Source organism: Lagopus muta, chromosome 1 (assembly GCF_023343835.1).
Source record: "Lagopus muta isolate bLagMut1 chromosome 1, bLagMut1 primary, whole genome shotgun sequence".
Lineage (NCBI taxonomy): Eukaryota > Metazoa > Chordata > Aves > Galliformes > Phasianidae > Lagopus > Lagopus muta.
The window spans coordinates 122,808,433-122,829,865 of NC_064433.1; the positions used below are offsets into that span (position 1 = coordinate 122,808,433).

General features: G+C 40.4%; 1 protein-coding gene across 1 annotated transcript in view; it reads right to left on the reverse strand.

Moving 5' to 3' along the window:
* FRMPD4 (FERM and PDZ domain containing 4) overlaps positions 1-21,433 on the reverse strand; it is a 295,539-nt gene that overhangs the window by 119,463 nt on the left and 154,643 nt on the right. Inside the window, exon 2 of the mRNA XM_048931233.1 lies at positions 167-283. Coding sequence (XP_048787190.1) covers positions 167-283 — 117 coding nt within the window. The remainder of the gene's footprint in view (positions 1-166; positions 284-21,433) is intronic.

A 21,433-nucleotide genomic window follows, 5' to 3' on the forward strand; every position in this document is an offset into this window, starting at 1 on the left:
CAAGGCTCAGTGAAATACAGCCAAAGCTATCAGTTTGCAATAAAACAAAGCAGTGAAACGAGAACTGCGTAAGGCTGAAATTGCAATTAGGATGCCAAGGAAGTACTGTCAGGAGTAGTGCTGCAACACCATGCTGAGGTGTGCACAGCTCCCACTACCCACTTACTTGATGAAGTAGTCCCTTCCATCTCTGTTTGCCGTCATCTCCCATCCATAAGGTGTCCCCTGGTTCAAGCTCCAGGTCCCTGACGGATGAGGCCAGCCTGAAGACTTGTTCCTGTGGCTGCAATTGGAGGGAAGAAAAGAACATGTGACTTGTCTGCTGTATTTATTCTCTACATCTATTTGTTTCAAGTCATTCACTCAACATCTCAATACTTTCCAAGTTGCGAAAAATACACTCAGAATTCAGCCAAGCAAAAACAGGCCAGCAGGCCTACTCATACTTGTAATATTCTTTGTGGAAGTGGAAAGAAGACCATTTCCAAAGACCATTCCAATGGTCTTTGAGCCTAAACGTTTAGCAGGTGAAAGCTGTTACACACTGTCAGTCCCACAAACACGGTACTCATTTGTAATAGTTTCCAGCACAGGGAAGGAGGAGCATTTCCATTCATTGCCATCTCCTGTTCAAATGCCCAGGGACAGGTATAAGCACCTGTTCTCACTGCTAGCATTGTTGCCTCATGTGACAGAATGAAAGACCATCATACTACTGTTAGTGTATGGATACCAAATTGATTCAACATGAAATGTTGTTGCAGTTGATCATTATCCACTAATTCCTTCCTCCGGACAACATCTGAAAGGCTGCAGTATCTCTATGCACACACTCATGTATCACCGCTTGAGCACTCTGCTAATATCCAGCTACTGAGCATGTGCCAAGTCAGACCATCTTAAATAAAACAGCAGCTTTCACAGAGTTCACTTATCTCAGAGAAATTCAACAGCTCTGCAAAATGACAGTTTTTCTCCACAGGTCTGATAAATTCTGTGCAGTGTGATCTACTGACTCCACAGACAAAAAAAGACAGTTAGCAAGAATCCTCCACAGATTCCCATAGGAAATCCAAACATTCACACAGGGATATTGCCCCTCACTTGCAAGAGTTAAGCTAGATTTTACCACATACTCACACTTTTGCTGTGGGACTTACAGGACCAGAAGGCAACAAATAAGTCTGTCAGCAAAATTAATCAAGTCATGGATAGCTGTGTATGACTCAAAAAAAGAAAATGAACTGGAAAATGAGGTAGAGTAACCAAAGATGCTAAAAACCAGATTTGGCTGTCATAGACAGCCAGGACGAATCAGCAAGGAACATCAACTACAACCTAAAGCCTAGAAGTACAAAACAAAAGACACAAAATAAGAGCATGTTTAGAAATAGCCACCTTCTCCCTCTCTTTGATCTGCCCATGAAATATATTACTGCTTAGTTTTTCTTACTATATTTATGTTAAATTCAAATACTAGTACTGAACATAATATCTGTTCTCCTAGATAGAGATGTAAGAATTTCATTCCCATGGAGAAACAGAAGGTAATATAACCTGATGAACACATTTGTGGAAGAACAGAATTGCTCTCTGTGGAGAACTCAACAATTCATTGCAAATTGCTAAACTCAACAAAGTTGTACGTAGTTAATCTTTCCCAAAGGAGGAATGCATCATTAAAAACAAACTAGCTACTTCCCCTCCCCCTTTATTTCAAGGATTAATCACTACTGAGAACAGATAGGGTGCTTCAAAACATAATTTACATGTAAAGTAGAGCATTACAATGAAGAGCTAGATATCATCTGATTTACCAATTACATTAAGTACTCTATCTTCTAGAAGTAGAAAAACATTTCTGTTAGCATATTCAAACACTGCTATTTGCCATAGGACAGGGCCTAAGTCTAATATTTGAACATGAGAGAAATCTTAATAAAATGACAATTACTCATAGTGAGCTTGACACATAAATGTAAAATATGCTACATTTCCTTGGATAAATGTAACTAACCCATTCCTGATCAAAGGAATTAATTAAAATACAGGCATCTGAGGTAAGAAAACAAGGTTTAAAGGTAACTATTTTCAACAGTTTCTCATAAAGATTCATGGGTAGTTAAGCTGCAGCATTCATGCTTCTCATTATACTTGACTGACCATTCTACAACCAAAGAGAAACAGCTTAACTATCTCCCTAGAATTCAAATGATACTTAAGATCATTTTGGACCTGAAATACTGCAGTTGGCTAAAAAAAAAAGTAGAAAGTAACATATTTTACCCGGATTATAAAGGCATACCCATACATTTAGTACTGTTCAAATTAATTAAAATACATTTTCCAATGCCTGTGTCAGTTACTCCATCTGAAAAAAGGGCACAGGGACATTTAAATTCCTGCGTAAAGCACATCAAACTTCAATTACAAAAGAATGTGTAGGAGTCCACAATAGTAGTGATGATCAATACTGCTCCTCTCTGCATTCAAACCGAGGGCTCATCTTTGTATGAATTATAACTTCAGCAGTTTTTAAAGTAAATTTAATTCCCCTGAAAACCTCCCTTGAGCCCTTGAATTGCTATTGATGACAGAAGCTCTCATATAATGATGGGTACTAACAGCCTTACTTATCTACAGACATATCTTCTCTTGTCCTCCAGACTTTCTTATAATCAGTGGGAAAGAAATCAGCATTTGATTGGATTCACCTGTCTGTCTACCTGTATATGATGATATCAGACGAGTACAAACACTGAGGTGGCTCAAGGTGGGGGAAAACAAATACTCAACAGAATGCTTGCTATAGCTGTTTGTACAGTTCAATAATCCACACTCATATCACATCAATAAAACAAGATTTCTTCTGTTCCAGTATACATAAAACTCCAAGGTGATCAGCACTGGTGATTCCCAGCATCTCAAACAGTAGAGTCTCAAAAAAAAATTGAGATGACAAATCTCGTTATTTGACTCACTTGTTGAATATTATTCTGTTTGTCTGCGAGGATTCTATTCAGTGGACAGTGCTAGGCAAAAGATGGCAAGGAAGAGATCAGTACTTGAAGGAATATCAAAGCCTCTTGTAGGAAACCATAAGAAGGCCAGGCATTTCACCCAGGAGGAGCACAAAGCCATTTCGGCAGGTTTTAAGTCAGGGGGCTGCCTTGCTATAGAGGAAGACTGTTATGAGATTCCAGTACAAACCCTGCACGTGATCTCGGATAAATCCCTCAGCTCTCTGATCACCATTTGCCATTCCTTCCCTCACAGGCAAAGGAGGGGGAGCACACTAAGATGGCCCATGTCTCTGACAGATGTTTCTTGAAAGTGGAAAGAAATACAACCTCTACCCCAACAAGCCTGCCTGTGGAGGAAGCTCCAGCACTGCTATGTCACTGCTTGCTGTCCATCACCATCCCTGCTCTCTGCAATCACACCTGTTGCTGCAGCACATGCCACTGCACAGCTCTTAGGCACATAACTTCATTGAAAGAACCTAAGCCAGTATCACGCCAGCAGAAAACTGAAAAGCAAGGCGATAGCTACGATGTTGAATCAGCCTTCTGTTGATACCTTGTAACAGTAGAAAAACAGATCACTTCAAACTGCTTCACACTGAACAATCAATTCATTAAATACTTCAAGTAGCACATAAGGAATCAATGTGCCCCGTGAGGCGGTGTCATACTGGGAATATAACAGCTACACCACAGCAAAGGTCTTAAGGTCAACCTATTTGCTACTCTGTGCTTGAGGCATGGCTGAAAAACACGTTCACATGTCAAGTATTCTGTACTTGACATCAGCTGTATGCAACTCACATAATATTCAAAATGCACTAAGCATAAACCATGGTGCAATAGGAAGCGAAAGCCTGCAAATAGTACCCATCTCTTCTTAAAAATCAAAACTAGAACAGTTTCAATATCTAAATTCTACTATTAAAATGCCACGGACAGCAGGATCTAGATAGCCTAAAATAGAAATCCTAATAGATAGCCTAAAACAGAAACATTGCTGTTTCAAACAGAATTTTAAAAAATCAAATATTTAAATATTATGGAAAACTGAATACAAAACATAAAGTAGCATTTACAGATTCAGACAACAAGCATGCAATTTTATCCAGAACTTCTTTTTCAATACAGAAACTGGAGATTCCTCTCGATAGATCTTTGTTATAGAAATCTTGACAGACTACTTAATTACACCACTTTATGGGCCCAAGCCTGTAAACTATGTTACAAATGCGATGTTTCCCTGAACTGGTGGAAATGAAGCTTCCAGGCTGCAATTTTCAAACAACATGAAGTGGCACTGACACAAAGCAGCATTCCCACCCTCCTGTAACCAGTCCTCCTTCACATCACAGCTGCTCCTGTGCCAAAACAAGTAAACTGGATCACCTTAAAACCAGTGGCTAGATTTTCACTTGGGTTCATCTCTGCCTCTTCCATGGCCTCACAGAAGGCCACATGGCAGCAAAAATGAAGGATTAGGACAAAACCTGCCTGCTTCAGATATTCATTGGGCAAAAACAAGAGAGCACTTAAGTAAAATGGAATGTCCCAACTTTATTTAGTGTACTTAGTGTCTACTGAGGCATAACACTCGCTAGATAGGAATACAATGCCTATCCATCCCAAAGACAGGCACTGTGTTTATGTCCACCCTTCTCTGCAGATGGGGGATACAAATATTCTTCGTTCCTTAGGAAAGAAGTTGGACACAGAGTCAGGTCTGCTTAATCACTGGAGTAGACTCCATTCCCTTGCCCAAGAATTCCTAATCTGCTGACAGATTTCAAACCACGATTAAAAACAGTAGCGAACTTGAAACTTTCCAATTTTTTTCCCCTAATGATATGAAGAAGGCAGAAATCTGGACAGTCTTTGTCACAGTGGTCTTCAACTCTTGTTCCCTGCAATCTCAGGCAGCAAGTATCCTGGCAGCATGATCTCTCTACATAGGTCTGGACTGATGAGTTCTGGTTAACCCCTTGAGGCCAGAGTCCAAAGTAGCTAGATGAAGAAGTCATAGTACAGAGTTTATAAACCCTTCCTCACTTTCACAATGCATCTTTTTCCCTTCCTGTTAGGAGAAGAATGAAGAGCAGTGCTAAACCATCTGAGTTGATTCCACTCTTCCATTCCTCTTACCTAGGCCAGCCAAATCCCTTAGTAGGCAGTAAGGGAAGGCACTGAATTCATTTATTTTTAAGGGTACCGCTCCTGTTCCACTGTTTTCACCTTTACTGATTGACACTGGAGTAACAAAGGTATCACAGACACCTGGCACTTTCTGTTTGATGCCCTCTCACTCTTGCAGCGATGGTTTTCACAGGCTTTGTCATTCTCATTGTCATCCTCTGAAATTCCTTCACTCCTGTGAGTGTTGAGACACCAGTTCAGGCCTGCACTCATGATATGGCATAGCTGGACAGACCCTGAAGAAACTCTAAAGTAGGCATTTAAAGAAGGAGCTGAAGAGCACTTCTAACATGCAGGCTCTCAATGAAGAGCTAGATTCAGTTCTATTCTAAAGCAGTCATGTGAATTTGCAGTCTTTCTACCTATTTTGACTAGGTCCACACTGACTGAGATTTGGAACTTCAATATTTCACTCCATGGGGATATCAAAATTTGAATTTCATGCATATGAATCTAAAGATGAATTCTATGTCACCCTCAAAAGAAGCCACTACAACGAGCACTGAGATTGTATCTTTAAATTCTTATATAACATAATAAATCATCAATTTTTATTATCTGATTATTTATTCCCATTCCATACCCCCTACGCTTACCACTTGGATATTTAACGTATTGGAATGTATTTAAATTCTTGGTTCTTCTCACAGTCTGTGCTTATTTACAGAACTTCTTCATCCCTGATGATGTATCTGCACAAGAACATAAAAACCAGTTCCTCTGTCACCCATGTACCTGTTCAGAAATCAGCCCCTCACCAATCCATTCCAAAAGGAACACACCCTAAACAAAAGCTACACTGTACTTTCAAAAGTTGTTTGTGAGAGAAATGGGGCTCCACAGCAGCCCCTGGTATTTAAGCCTAGCCTCAACCAACCATAAGAGGTACCAACAGGGACACTAGAGGCATGTCATTTTTGTATTATTCTTTCTTGTAAGTAAGAATGAGACTGCGATTGCAACACAGAGTTCAATAATAGTATCTCTGTGATATTTAATCTTCTACTGCCTCAGGAATAGAAGCCTGCTTTCTCAATCCGGTTCTCCCTCACTCCCGTCCTAGAAGACTACAGCACTATGCCTACTTTGATCCTACCTTTTTAATTAAAAAAAAAATAAATAAATAAAAAGGAAGAAGCAGGGAGAAGAAGAAATTTGGAGACTTTGCAGACAGACTATCAAGAGCAGTCATCATACCCAGCTATCAAAACACTCCTGAGAAGCACTGTACAATAAGACATACTAATGAACAGTAATTTTCTGATTCAAGATCAAGAACATTGCAAAGGTTGGTGTTTCTGCACAAAGCCCCACAAAACCTCATAGAAGCAGTTCTATCATAGAGCACAACAGAGGACAATGAACTGCCCGAGATGCACTTCATTGTATTAAGAAAAAAATCATACTGGGCCTCCTACAGCTAAGTCATGTAAATAGAGGGTGACCTCTAATGACCTAATGACTGTTTTTCTTGTTTAGCCATGCAAATGAAATGCTAGAAAAATACATTTTTTGGCATGTGACAACTGTCTGCCTCAGTAATCCTACAAGACACGTCCATGGTCTGGACAAAGGCAGAGCATTTGTCCAGACCATGGACAATGCATTTCAAGTGCTTGTGTCCAAGCACAATGCATTTCACACTTATTCTGAATTTCTGCCCAGATCACGCATAGTCAAATACAAGATAAATGCTATTCCTAGAAAAAAAGAAAAGAAAAGAAAAAAAAAGAAAAAAGAAAAAAGACACCTCTCGCCTTCTTTGAATATGGTGTTAACTAGTGCCTTCTTTAGTTATTTACTTATAATCATTATTCTATTTTTAATTTAATAGTGAAAATGATGAGTATGCCAAGTTCTCTTAGAATCATGCAGTCATAGAAAGCCTGGTTGAAAAGGACCACAATGATCATTGAGTTTCAACCCCCTGCTATGTGCAGGGTCACCAACCACCAGACCAGGCTGCCCAGAGCCACATCCAGCCTGGCCTTGAATGCCTCCAGGGATGGGGCATCCACAGCCTCCTTGGGCAACCTGTTCCAGTGTGTCACCACCCTCTGTGTGAAAAACTTCCTCCTAATATCTGACCTAAATCTCCTTTGTCTTGATTGAAAACTATTCCCCCTTGTTCTATCACTATCCACTCTTGTTAACAGCCTTTCCCCCTCCTTTTTATCTGCTCCCTTCAAGTACTGGAAGACCACAATGAGGTCTCCCTGGAGCCTTCTCTTCTCCAAGCTAAACAATCCCAGTTACCTCAACCTTTCCTCATAGGAGGAAAGCTAGATGTTCAGAAATTGTGTCCCACTGTAAATATTGCTTTCTTAGTAAGAGGATCTAGGCAATAGCTACTCCTCATACTGTGGATAGAGCAAATAGCTCCTGACTTTTTTTCCCCTCTTCCAGTCTTCCACTACAGACCCTCTCAATTATTCACAGTTTCACAGAGTATAAGCCATTCTTACTCTAAACCAATGCTAAGGGATTCACTCAACCTTGAGTTCCTTTGGTGGAACAGAATAAAAAAACACAAGTATGACCCAAAACTTCACAGTAGACTCCTCCTGGCCAGATAACAATCAAGTAGAGGAAACACCTTTGTAGAGAATCCTGACAGCCTTTTTTTTTTCTTCTTTTTTTTTTCTGTAGATCACCTGAGCTTCCAATTCCACAGTGCCTAAAACTGAGATGTCTAAATGACAGTCTATACCTGGGTGGAGGATAGGAGGCATTCACATTAATTCCTCCTCCACCTGCCATTGCTGCTGATCTAAAGCAGTGAGATAATGAGAGCTCAGTGTCATGCAGTGGATCAGATCAGTAAGGGTTCTCTTTTACCAGGGATCACCTGGCTGCCAGACAAGCAGGGAAACACAGCAGCTGCCCATCACTTGATGGCGAAAAAAGGGGCAGTTTCACATGACTGGAAAAAATTGCCTTCACCTACTTCACTCCTCTACAGAAAATCTGCACAGCTTTGTCCATTGAGAGCAAAGAGAAGTTTCTGCTGGTGTATATGCAGATATGTGCCTTGAGACAGACTCAATGAGCACATATCAGGAACAGATGGAAGCCCGAGGTGTTTGCTTGGGCCAGTGAAGTTGATTATCACTTTCATTATCAGGTTTGGGATTAGTCAGGACCAGAGAGGTCAAGAAGAATACTCTGCCTGACATGGCAGCTTTGCAAAATGCATTGCTAGTCCTAAAACCTGTAGGCTTGTGAAGAGAGATTCTTGAGGATTAGGGGCTGTAGATGATGTCATGGACTCCCTCACAGTCCGTATGTTTCACTATGTAACTTAAACTAGAAATCTACCTATACATAGCATCCACAATGCTAACTAAAAATAATTCACCTTTAGGGCTACTATGTATTCATATTAGCCTCTTCATCAGCTCTCATCATTTCAGCAACAGACTTCTGCCTCTTACCCTTTCAGAACCTTGCATTGTAAAAGCCAGAAAGGATTGTAGGAAGCAAATTGTGATTTGTACTCAGCTGCCTGAAAAAGGCTCTTCCACTTTTTGTACATCACTAAACACTGATGTATGTGAGATGGTTTTCCTATTTTAATGGGGATTTTGACCGTAGGCTTTCATAGGTTTACTCAGTATTTCTGGGGGTGAGGGGGAGGGCGGAAGAAGAAAATGAAGAGTATTTGGCTCTTTCACATTTAGTGAGTGGTTTATCTGTATTTCTTTCTGGATTTTCCAGAAAATCTTTTTTTTTTCTTTTTTTTTTTTTCTTTTCTTTTTTTTTTTTTTTTCCTGAACAGATCAGAAAACTTTACCAACCATATAATAATTACTATCTTCCTAAAACCTAATACCTGCAATAGAAATGTTATCTAGCTCGCTGAATGCATTGTGACAATACTAATAGCTTAATGCAGTGCAGAGCAGAACACTGGAAATGCAATGTTGTCTTCCCCCCACAGTGGCTCAACTTTAGGCATGTAGTCACAGCCTGCTCCTGCACCCTGAATACTTTCTTCTTGAAGAAGGTCTGGCCTTCCTGGACTCCTCTGCCTTTTAGAGCCACCTCTCCTGGCACTCTGTCAACCAAGTCCCTAAATAGGCCAAAGCCCACCCTCTGGAAAGCCAGTTCTCCTAACTGCCTGCCTTACTTATCAAGGATCAAACCCTCCATGATTCTGTGTTATCTATGCCTAAGGCAGCCTCTAACCTTTACATCACACAGAAGCCCTACCCTGTTTGCAAATATCAGATCAAAGAAGGGTATCTTCTCTAGTTTGCAATCGGATGTATTTTATTCCCAGCATACATCTGAGAAGTTCAAGTCCCCCCATGAGAACATGGGCTACTAATAGTGAGATTTCTCTCGGCTACTTACTGAACTTAATCTACTTCTTCATCATGGTTGAGAGGTCTATAATAGGCTTCCATATCTGCATTATTGGCCAATTAGTAACCTCCTGAGAAACAGCACACTTAAAGAATATTTTGTGTAATAATCAAAAGTTAACTTTCCACTATTGTTATAAAGTCCTTATCCAGATATGGGGTTATTTAAAACACTCTAGAAATAGACCCACTTATGAAGCCAAGCAAATAATAGCAAATTCGAAGTAGCTGAATTACTGGTAAGTCAGCAACAGTAGGTTCCGATGCAGAGTTATGCTGCAAACCAAGATGCATGTAGAACCAAAACAAACATTAACAAACCCAAAAGGACAGTTTTATTTTTAATTTCTCTCCTCCTTCCTTAGACTTAATGGCTCCAAGAAGAGGGAGCCAACAAAACTCAACCAAAATGCCCTATTTCAAATGTGTCTAAAAATACCAATATTTTCATAAATATAAACTGCTCCATCAAACACTGATACCATGCTCTTTGTTGCTGTTGCCATGAAAATAGGAATCATTAGTTTCGGAGCAGGTACATACATCACTTGTTTTGTATATGTTTACTCCTTTTTGCTTTCCCTCTTCTTTTTTTGCTTTTTGCTATTAAACTGTCCTTATCTCAACCCATGAATTTTACTTCCATTTTACTTCCCCCTCCCCAGTCCTGCATGCAGCCTTGAATGAGTGAATGGCTGTGTTGTGCTTAGCTGCCTGCCAGGCTAAACCACTACACTTAAAACTTGTCTTAAGAAAGAAAAACAAAACCAAAACAAAATTAAAAGAAGCCACAACAGGGTAAGCTTCAGCATTTTACAAGAACCACATGTACGCCAGAGTACAAGCAGCACCAACCTTTTCTACCATTTTAAAATCACATTTTCCTACTATCCTGCCATACACTGTAGGCAGGAACGATCTCCACTGAATTTTCACTCAAATTTGAGTCAGTAAAAACTCAGCATAATACAGAACTAATAGCATTCTCTTAAACTTCTGCCAATGTCATTTCATTACATGACCTCACTTTTTCTTGGCAGACAAAATACACAGTGTGATGTCAAACTGGCTCTCACCCGCATTGCAAAGCATAGAATTTCTCAAGAAAGTCGCTACAGAACCAGGAAATCAAGCATCAGGTCAGCTTATCATTTCTTAAGATTGTTAACTTTTAATTAAAATCCACTTTTAGATTCTTCATCAACCTAAATATTTAGATCAGGCTGTTGTTTTTGTTGTTTTTTTACTTATCAACAACTCATAATTCAGCTCTCAGAGAGAATACTGTTCTCAAAAAAAATCAGAAAAAGCAGCTTTTAAGATACCACGTCTTCACAAAAGAGGGACTACGCCACTTAGAAAAGATAAAATTCTAATATTTTATCACTTCCCATTAAACGTATTAAAGCATTATATCATAAAATAGCCTGTAGCTGGAGCAGAAATGCTAGAGATATTTTAATTACATATAAATACAACTACTTTTCCTGAGTGTGTCATTTTATGATTACTAAGACATTAAAAAGCAGAACTTATCTGCCTCTTTATGATATTAGCCCACAATTTACATAAGATGTTGTGTTGTCTTCGATAAAAAATCTGAAAGATGAGGGCATTAGCACTGACATTTCATTATTTCACTTCTAAAGTTGGTTAAAATACATTTTTGTACCCGATCCCAAGGGCTCGGAAAAATCTAGAGTTCTTCTAATGCTGTTGTTCCCAGGCTGCCACGAATAGCCAAGAAATATTTTATCCACGCTCTGATGATTCAATAATCGAAGACATACGTAATTCCAGTCCATAGCAATATATACTTTTTCCTTCCCTCTTTTGTCCTGCCAGCCCTTGAACACAAGAAGTGCAAGGCTCTGAGAGCCCATCTCACCATGATGTGATGCTGAGATTACCCAATCATGCGCAACAGAGGAGAATTTGAAACGTGGAGTTTTGCATGGAGCTGCAGAAGCCAGACTTGGAAAGCAATGATAGAATCTCTGCTAAAGAGAAACAAAGGTGTATTCTAAAATGAGTTCACGTGGTTGCACCACTTTCTTTTGTTTGTCTTTAACATTAGCAGTGAGCCTTACAGTTTAACTGGACTGTCATTTCTAATACCAGCTGCCTACAACGAATGGGCCCATGGCCCACAGTCAACAGCAAATGCTACCGCTGAATGACAATGCAGTGTTTACCTTACATCAGCAGGCTACTAACTGTATGTGCCATAGGATTACAGGAGAAAACAGTCTGGAAGAGAGGGAAAAATACGTATTACACTGCCAACTAAGTTGCCTAGAGTTACTCCTGAACAGTTGAATTCCATTACTATATTCTATTAATCAATATAAAATTGCTTATTCTGTGTTTTTGCTTTGTTTTTGCTGTTATGTGGCCTATATCCTTGTTATTTTTGTATCACCATTCCCTAAAACAGTGACTAGGATAATCTGTGAGCCGAAAACGTAATATAAAATGAGTTGGTTTTTCTTTTCCTCCAATTTAATTTAATGCCTGAAAACGCACTCTGAAGGTAAACCACCTAAATCCCTCTTATCAAACGATATGAAGTTGTTTAGTTATATATCTAGGTAAATGGACTTATAACTTCCTTGTGACAACAGATTCCTGAAAAACAAACAATAGGAAACAATAACAACAACATCTAAATCCTTCTTTAGTTTATACTCATTTACAGACCTCAACAGAAATATGGATATTTTGCTTGACAGGAATACATTCTGGCAAGCTGTAACTGTATTGCCACTATGGCAGCTACTAGAAAGTGTTCAAAAACTCTCAGCCAACCACAGGTGATAGCTAAGAAAAAAGGATTCAGGCAGAAGTACAACAGATACAGCTAACCTGCTAACAGCCACTGACAAGCAGATTCCTAGAAATCTTGCAGAGAAAAAAAGTTTCCCTGCAGTCAGAAAATTAGAGGGACTCTGGGACTTACAGAGGTTTAATATTGACACCAAGTTGTAGTGCTGATGGGTGTCTTCCTATAGTAATAAAGATGTATCTGGTTGCAGAGTGTAGCTGTGTGCTCCAGCTGAGCTGTACATATATATATATATATATATATATATATATATATATATATATATATATATATATATATATCTGGATGCAGTTCAGCTCTTTGAAACTACCTATTCTCCACACTCACAGTTCTTAGAGCTCACTTGATAACTGGCTGATCAACAACGATGAAACTAGGTATCAGTATAGGCAAATGTGAGTGGGAGCATATGAGTACTGAAGTTTATTTTCCAATGCAATTCTGAGATAAACTTTTGTTTTCAGTGACTGAATAGAAAACTCTACTGCAAAGCTCAGACTCATCTAGCCAGCTCTACTCTTGGCTGTTTCCTTCTTGCTTTTAAGAGCTCCACAGATGAAAAAGGCTTAACCCATTTAACATGTGACATTACCACCATGCCAGCCACAACTGTCCTGTTTCCAAATAACTTTACGACACTGTCTGTAACTTGGGTCCTCTCACACTTTTTCTGTATAATTAGTAAGTACTAGTCACACTACCAGCTCCTCCATGCCATTCATGAAATGCAAGTCATCTTCCTGACTCCCAAGAAAGAAAGAAAAAAGATAAAGCGTAGGGGAATGCACAAACTGCATTCCCCTATACATTCCCATATACAAAGCATAAAAGTAAACAGGAAACTTCAGGAAAGGAGAGTAAAATCTGCTTGCCTACTGCTGCCAGCAGCCCAGTACAGTAGGTAAGGCCCTTACAGCAGAAGGGCTCTAAGAAAGGATGGCTGTGTCAGACTAGAGGAAGCTCAGGGTGCTTGCAGGACACCACATGAGTTCGTTTCACCCAGGGAAGAAGGAAAAGTGGCCTCACGAGTGGCCACACTCTGTCAGACCTAGGTGAGCTTGAGCCCAGCCTCAATATCATGCCCTGTGTAGAGGGCAGTGGTAAAACTCACGGAAGAAGCAACCATCGTTTCCAAACAGATTCTCTCCCAGCTGTGGTTCTTAAATTACTTAATCACCTATTTTACAGAAGCCATTAAATAATAGATTATCCTTGACATCCTTTCATTTTATCTTGCACAAATATATCCTACTTGAGATAGCTACTGTAGACAGAAGCAACAAGAAAAGCCTCATCAAGTTTGACTCCAGAGTCACACAAGTATTACCTCATCTTCTTGCTCTCCTGTCTTTCTAAGCCTTTCCTTCTCCAGGCTTTCTGATGCCCATCAGGTCACAGGATGCCCAGAACCCAAGGGGCAGTTGAAGCTACCAGAGCCTGCTTGCAGTTGGGGAACATGCCAACATTTTAGAAAGATCAGGCTTTGCCAACAAGCACAAGCCCAAGCTTCAGGTCAGCAGGCTGAAGGCCTGAGGTTTTTAATCACCAAGGACTCCACTATACTTCAGGGAGCTATTTTTGTTTCTTCAATGTATTAATTTTCCCACTCATTTTCTGAAGCACAGAGCAGAACTTGACAGCTTGCTTATTGCAAAGAAATCCAGAAATTTTACATACGTTCATAGCAGCCTACTTACTTACAAAACAGGCAAAAAAAATGCTTAGTAAGTGGAGTTATTCACTGCAGCATTCTTCGTGTTCATACAGAACCTTTAGCTGCTTCAACTGCTTATAAACCTGCTCACAATTACTTAGAAAAATAAATCTAAGTTTGAGGTGATTTACGTATGTGTTTTATAAACAGACTGCCAAGCCTAAAAGTAGATTTAGGTTAGATAAAAGGAAAAAATCTTACAGTGAGGGTGGTGAGGCACTGGCACAGGTTGCCTTGTCCCTGGAGGTGTTCAAGGCCAGGTTGGATGGAGCCCTGGGCAGCCTGGTCTAGTATTAAATGTGGAGGTTGGTGGCCCTGCCTGTGGCAGGGGGGTTGGAGATTCGTGATCCTTGAGGTCCCTTCCAACCCTGGCCATTCTGTGATTCTGTGTCACCCAGAGATATGGTTGACATCCTGTCACTGGAGATTTTCAAGGTGAGGCTGGATCAGGCCCTGGGTGACCTGATGTAGCTGTGCATGTCCCTGTTCATTGCAAGGGAGTTGGACTAGTTGACCTTTAAAGGTCCCTTCGAACTCTAAGGATTCTATGATTCAATGGCTTCAGACCAAGGCATTTTAAAGCAAATGAGTACATCAGCATATATATTGTCACTAAATGACTTAATTAATTTTGTTTATCACCAATCCCTCCAACAGAATAAATGTAGATATGACAAGCCTTTTAAAATTAAAATTATTATAATTTATCATTTAACAAGATTTAACAAGAGGATTATATTGTGTAGTAATTATTAAAGATATAGAGAAGATCAAATTCCATCTGAGGTGGAGGAAACTTTATTCACTTCAATGAGAAGTTATTTTATCCCTGGAATATGATCAATGACAAACTCTATTCCCTGCTGTACTGATTTGGGCTGAGATAAATCCCTTCAAAGTAGAAGCATACGTGAACAATATTAACAATAATAATGAAGAAGACTGACTATTCCAGCCCAAACTAGCATTCCTGCATAAAACTTTAGTGATGCTGCTGACCTCTGCAGCACAGTCTTCATTTTCCACACCAGCCCCACAGGAAGGTTTTCTGGTGCTTGCTACAGGTATGTATGTGCTCAGACTGCAGGCACTGGAGTGCAGCACATGCCCAGAAATGTTGCTGTCCATGTTAGCATCTCACACAGCACAGGATTTCTTTCACAGAACTGACAGCACAAAGAAAGATCCATTGTGGTTTGGGTGGTAAATATTTACAGACTGTCAAGTTGAGTTGCAGCTGCATAACTCTGCTGATGGTTTAAGCACCGCTGACTCAGAGTCCTGAAGCTATGAAGTTGGTTTACTGTTTGTATAAAAACGATGCTCATTGCTAAGCAGGTAAACAGGCATATATCTGAGAGGATGTACTTTTTTCTCTTCCCTCCTTGAAGGTAAATATTTCACTCATTGTTCAGAAAATAAACTTGCTTTCCTAAAAGTCACCACAAGGCAATGTTTTGCTTTTATCAACCCAGTCACGGTGAGCAGACACATAGGCACATTTGAAATGCAAGCAGGCAGCAAGCAATGTTTTTCAGACTGATGCTTGTGATCTACTGTGGCATTAATAGGAACGTTTTAATGCCTACAAGTTTACGGGGCATTGTATGAGAATACAATCCTGCCAAAATAGGTAAACATTATTTATTTATCCATCCCTTTTTCTGTCAGATATTGTTTGCACAGACATTTTATACTCCTAAAGCTTCTTAAGACCGACTGATGAAGAAGTGTATATAGCTACGCATGAAAAGGAGAAAGCAGAGATATGCAGATACGCTTATGCATAAAGTATTGCAAATAGACATCTTGCAAAGCACTTTGCTTTCCGCTCACAGCTCAATTCACCCTCATTTGCAGCTTCCCTCTACCAGCATTCTTCTTCCCATCATCATTATTTTTGATCTAAAACCTCTGATTCTATTGCAAGTGTCATGACCTTGCCTTCCAATTAAACTCCATGGAATCTTGCTCTTTTATGCTAACTTGCAATCTGATACCCTCCTCTCAGTTGAAGTTTCAACAAACTTTTAATTGTCCTTCTATATTTATTCTTAACCACATTAAAAAAAATAAAAATCTACCTTTACCGTCCCTATTCAAGAGTTGAAAAATGAAAAATAAAATAAAATACAAAATTCCTATATTTGTTTATCAGAGGACAGAAAACAAAACACATTGCTTCTTTTCCTAAAAGCTATAAAGAATCTAGCAATAATTTCAGCAGAAGGCATACAATTTCAAATAAACTAGAAAGGCAACAGAATGTCGAAATACCTCAACATTTAACTGGCATTGGAAAAACATACAGACAGAAACAAATTGAAAGGGAAAGAGGAATATTAATAAGTCGGCACAACCTGTTCTTTTCAGTGAATGTTGCTCAAGGCTCCACTTCTTCCAATGCACATGTGAAGTCACTGTGTAATTGAGTATCTTGCTGCCAAGGACTGCTTCCTAGCATTATACATCAATCTTTTCTATTACATGGTAGCAACATCTGCCTTGAAATACTAGCAGTCTCTACATGCTAGCTGTACACTTTAAAGTGGTAAATTCTGCTCTAACTTTTCCCTAAAAGTACAACTTTTTAAAGGAACTATTTGTGGCTTCCCTTTTTGTAACTCCCATGGACTCTCCTTCATTCCCCCATAGAAAACTTCTTGCAGCTGCTTACTCCATTTTGCACTCAACATTTACTTTGATTTCTTTTCAGACACCAAGGGAAGAGACTTCTAAGTTTCTTCCACACAGGACAGCATTCAAAGAACAAGGCAAATCATCCCACAGAGCAGTGGCAACTTGTTGTGATCCTCCCAAAGAAATAGTTTAAACTTTAGACCTTAAGATTTGTCATCTTGTTCAGTTTCTCTCTTGGATTCAGACATACTTTTTACTATCTTGCTATTCAACCTCAATGGAAATGCCAAAAGATTTTTAAAAGACAAATGCAACGAGCATACAATTAGGTAGCTAAAATACAAGCAAAATGCAAGTTCTTCATGTAGGACTTAATTAAGCAGGAACATCATTTTGTAGCCAGGCCCTGTTTAGTATCAGTTTCTGTTACTCCCACGGATATCCAATTATCACATGTTTAAAAAAAGCTGGTGACAAAAAGCACCATTCTTCTGAGATAGGCAAGTTTTGCATTCATGCCTTTACAAAGTAACTCAATCCTCCAGACACATAATTTTTTTGCTGATGGTTTTGAGCAGTTGCAGAGCTGCACAGCTTCTTCACTGCCATTTCTCTGTGCCCTCATCACATCAGAATTCCTTACTGAAGATACAGTGACAAAGTCCATTCCCAACAGTTTGTGTGCAGGAAGAGCAAACAAACCATGATGATCCTCCAAACCTTTAGTCTTCCTATGTCAACAGGTTGAGTAAAAGCTTCCTCCCCTGTTATTGTCAGGCTAGAAAAACCATGAGAGGCCAAGGCTGAGCACCTGCTGGGTGAGAGCAAGAAGGCAATGGTGTGGGGAAAGACCTGGAAGCTTCAGGTTCAGCATTGTTCTGGAAATGTAAAAACTTAACAAATGCTTCAGTGATCTGGTCTTTCCCCCATACAAAGCTAAAATAAGTTCACATTTGGCAGTGTTGGACTTAAAATGCCTTCTGTTCAGTTGTGGTCTCTGGGCCACCATCCTCTGCTAAGGGTTACTGGGTTGGGCATTTCTCCTTCAGCACGGGGTAGGTACTGAACCATCGTATTTGTTGTCCTTGACATCTGGCCCTGCATTCCAGCTTAGCTTTAAGCCCCATTAGTATGTTACGAGCTCTCTTCACAACAGCAGAAGTTGTTCCCTTGTCACTTCCAGCCCCAAGGCCTGGCTCCCCAAAGCTGCGAGGTGCTACAGTCAGACCCAGCATGGCCTGCTGCAGCCTCTGCACAGTGACTGGCCTAAATCAATCACAAACATGTCACCTTCAGAGAGATCAAACCTCCATATCGCTTGTTACCGCACATCTCCTTTCATCTGTTAAGAAGAGGATGCTCTTTTCCCTTCAGTCTCATTTCCCAGTTCCTAAGGAGTTTATAAAACCCTGTTTTGATTTTCTTTTGTTGTTTGCTTCTGCTGCCTTTGCCTCAACCTTCCTCCTGCCAAAAGCCTCCGGGAAGCCAGCCATCAGCCTCTTCCAGAGTTGGCTTTTTATAACTGCTCTACTTCCTTTTATATTTTCTTCTGTGTGTGCCTGCACGCGCACCACCTGTACCTTCATTAATATTTAGTGTCTCTTGGGAAGGAAAGTGCTTCTCAATTTACTGTCATATTTACCTCCTGTGCTTTGCTGCACATGGAGTCATAAAACAGCGCCTTTCTCCACCCAAACAATACAAACTTCATCTGACACCAAATTTCCTTTGCCACCCCTTTCCGTCCTTCACTCAGTGCACAAAGCAATTTGCAACTGCACATAAGTGGAACACAATGATCTCTGAGTATGTTTCTTAGCTCCCGTGCTCTGCCCTGTAACTTGACTGTCCCAGCCTCCAGGAACCAGGACTCCCTGCGCTCCTTCCTCCCTTCCACAGCCCAGCTGCAAAGCCACAGGTACAGAGGATGAGGCAGTTAGATAGGGCAATAACCTCTGAGTCACCCCTCCAACCAAAGGGCAGCATAATCATGTCCTTTGAGAGGTGACAGCAGAGGGGGAAAAGCAGGGAGAATACACATTAGTTCAGTCTCATCTCTTCCTCTAACACCACCCAAGGCATTGAAGATAAACACTTCCACTAAATACAAGCACAAGCCTGCAGGCTCTGTCTTGCTCTGTTTATGTGCTTTGTGAAGCTCTTTTTTTCCTACTGCAATCTTGGCTTCTTTGATAATTTTCTCAGTTGGTTTTATTTAAACTGATCACTCCCTTCTCGATGTGCTAATCTTATATGACTCCTGATCACATCCTACAGTGACTCCCCATATGGTCAGAGCCAGAAACAGTGCTTCTGTCCCTGTCACAGGTTTGTGTCACTATACCCTATATGCTGGGGTTTTTCCTGTGCATACATCTGTTTGCCTCCTCTGCTACTTCACTCCCAATTCACTTGCATGCAGCACCCCATAAATGGCCTGAATTTCTTACTCCTTCCACATTTCTCAACTCCCTCTCCTGAAAGCATTTTGTTACTCACAAATCAAGTCAGCATTCATCTTCCAAGAAACACCTTTCAAGAGCACACCTTCAAGATGTGCTCCATTTCAGAGGCACTAGAGGTAGCCCAGGAAAAATCCAGAAAGCTTCTAACAGAGCTGTCTGCTTGACAGGGAATTCAGCACCAGGAGCTTCCTTGTCAGCTCCAACTACCAAATCAACCCAGGTCCTGAGTCATCTGTGGATGAGGTCATCAGGGTCTGCTGCATCGTCTAGAAGGGACAAAATGTGATTCCAGAAATTCCTAAAAGGCTTTTAAGGATAAAATTGATGGTATTATTCACTCCTGGAGTGAGAGAAATTCAATTCTCCTGCATCCGCCAAATACATCAGTGTACACGTGCATATACACACGTTATCAGAGCTTATTCCATACAAAATCTGACTTTATTGCTTCCACAAGAGGACTGCAGGAACTCAACAGAAAGTGCTGAGTGAAATAGGGCTAGGAATTGTTGCAACTAGGAGCTTGTCCACTCAACAAGACTAAAGAAAACTCAATTTGAAATCCAGTTAAACTCCAGGTTACGAGAAAGAAATATACCAGCAGCTAAAGACAGCACCATAAGCTGTAAATCAGATCTCAAATGAAGTCAGCAGTTACAAAAAAGCACATGAATATCTTGTGAACTGATGACTGTGAGACACCCAAGACCATTTTTCAAGGCAATATTCAGAGGTTTACAATTTCACCTCCAAATTCAGAAAGCCCCTGGGCTTGACCATGCCATGAGGTGCGGCCCTGTCCTGCCATCCAGTCCCAGCAGCACGTGGAACATGGTCTCGGCAGGCTCTGCGTGGGGGCCTGAGAATCATCATTTGGCTTCAGAGGAAGCTCAACAATAATCCAGACACTACTCATTTTAAAAGCAGTAGGAAAGACAATTTCAGAATTTATTTCAGCTACTGCTTAGCAGCACCCTTTCAGGGTCTGTTTTCTTAAAACCCTTATACTGTATGCTAAAATACAACAGAACAATGCTCAGGTCCCACAAGGCCAAAGTCTTTACATAGGCCATTCACTTGTATTTTTGAGATGCGTACTCATGACATTTTGAAAGTTTCTGGCACTGAAGATCACACTTCATTTACAGCTGGCAAGAAGGGCAAGCGCAGGCCCTGGTAGCCATCAATCCATAGCTTGGGGCAAACTGGTAAAAGCAGAGGGGAGGTAGCATCATTGCCTGTGATGCAGGAAGAGCACTCTCTAGGGACAGAGAGCAAATCACAGGATTTTCACAGAATCAGTAAATGGTTTGGGTTGGAAGGAACCTGAAAGATCATCCAGTTCCAACCTTCCCTGCTACAGGCAGGGCTGCCCCCAACAGCTCAGCCTGCACAGGGCCCCATCCAAGCTGGCCTTGAGTGCCTCCAGGGATGGGGCATCACAGCTTCTTGGGGCAACCTGGAACTTGTTCCAGCACCTTACCAACTCTGAACGAAAAATTTACTCCTAACACCGAACCTAAATCTCTCCTCTTTTAGCTTAAAGCCATCTCCCCTTGTCCTATCACTACTAGATCACGTTAACAGTTGGTCCCCCTCCTGCTTGTAAGCTCCCTTCAGGTACTGGAAGGTCACAGTGAGGTGTCCCCTGAGCCTTCTCTTCTGCAGAGATAAGGTTTTAAACTCTTCATTAAGACAAACACACACAAATAAAATCAACAATAAAACACACCAAACAAAACAAAAACAAACAGTCTTGCATGGAGCATATACCTATTCTTCCCTAACTGCCCTCAGAGCAGCTTTCCAGAATACAAAGGCACTGAAGTATAGTTTTTCTTTATAGGTTTTCTTATATATAGTTTTTTTTTCTTTTTTCTTCTTTCTTTTTTGCAATCTGCTCACTGAGTGTCTGCCTTAAAATAAGAATAATTTGCATTATGCCAGATCAAGCATTTATGCTTCCAAATATTTCTTCTGATGCTTTAGTTTGTCTTTCCATTCACTGGTTACAAGATTATTAAGTCCAGAAGGTGCCAAGCCATATCAAACGCATCAACATCACTGTGTTACTTTCTGAATAGGTACACACTTGAAACCCTTGAGTGAATTCTCTGTTGATGGCATACAAAAGGAAGCTGGTTTATTATAAGAGCACTTCAGAGACTTGTCGTTTTCCTCTAAGC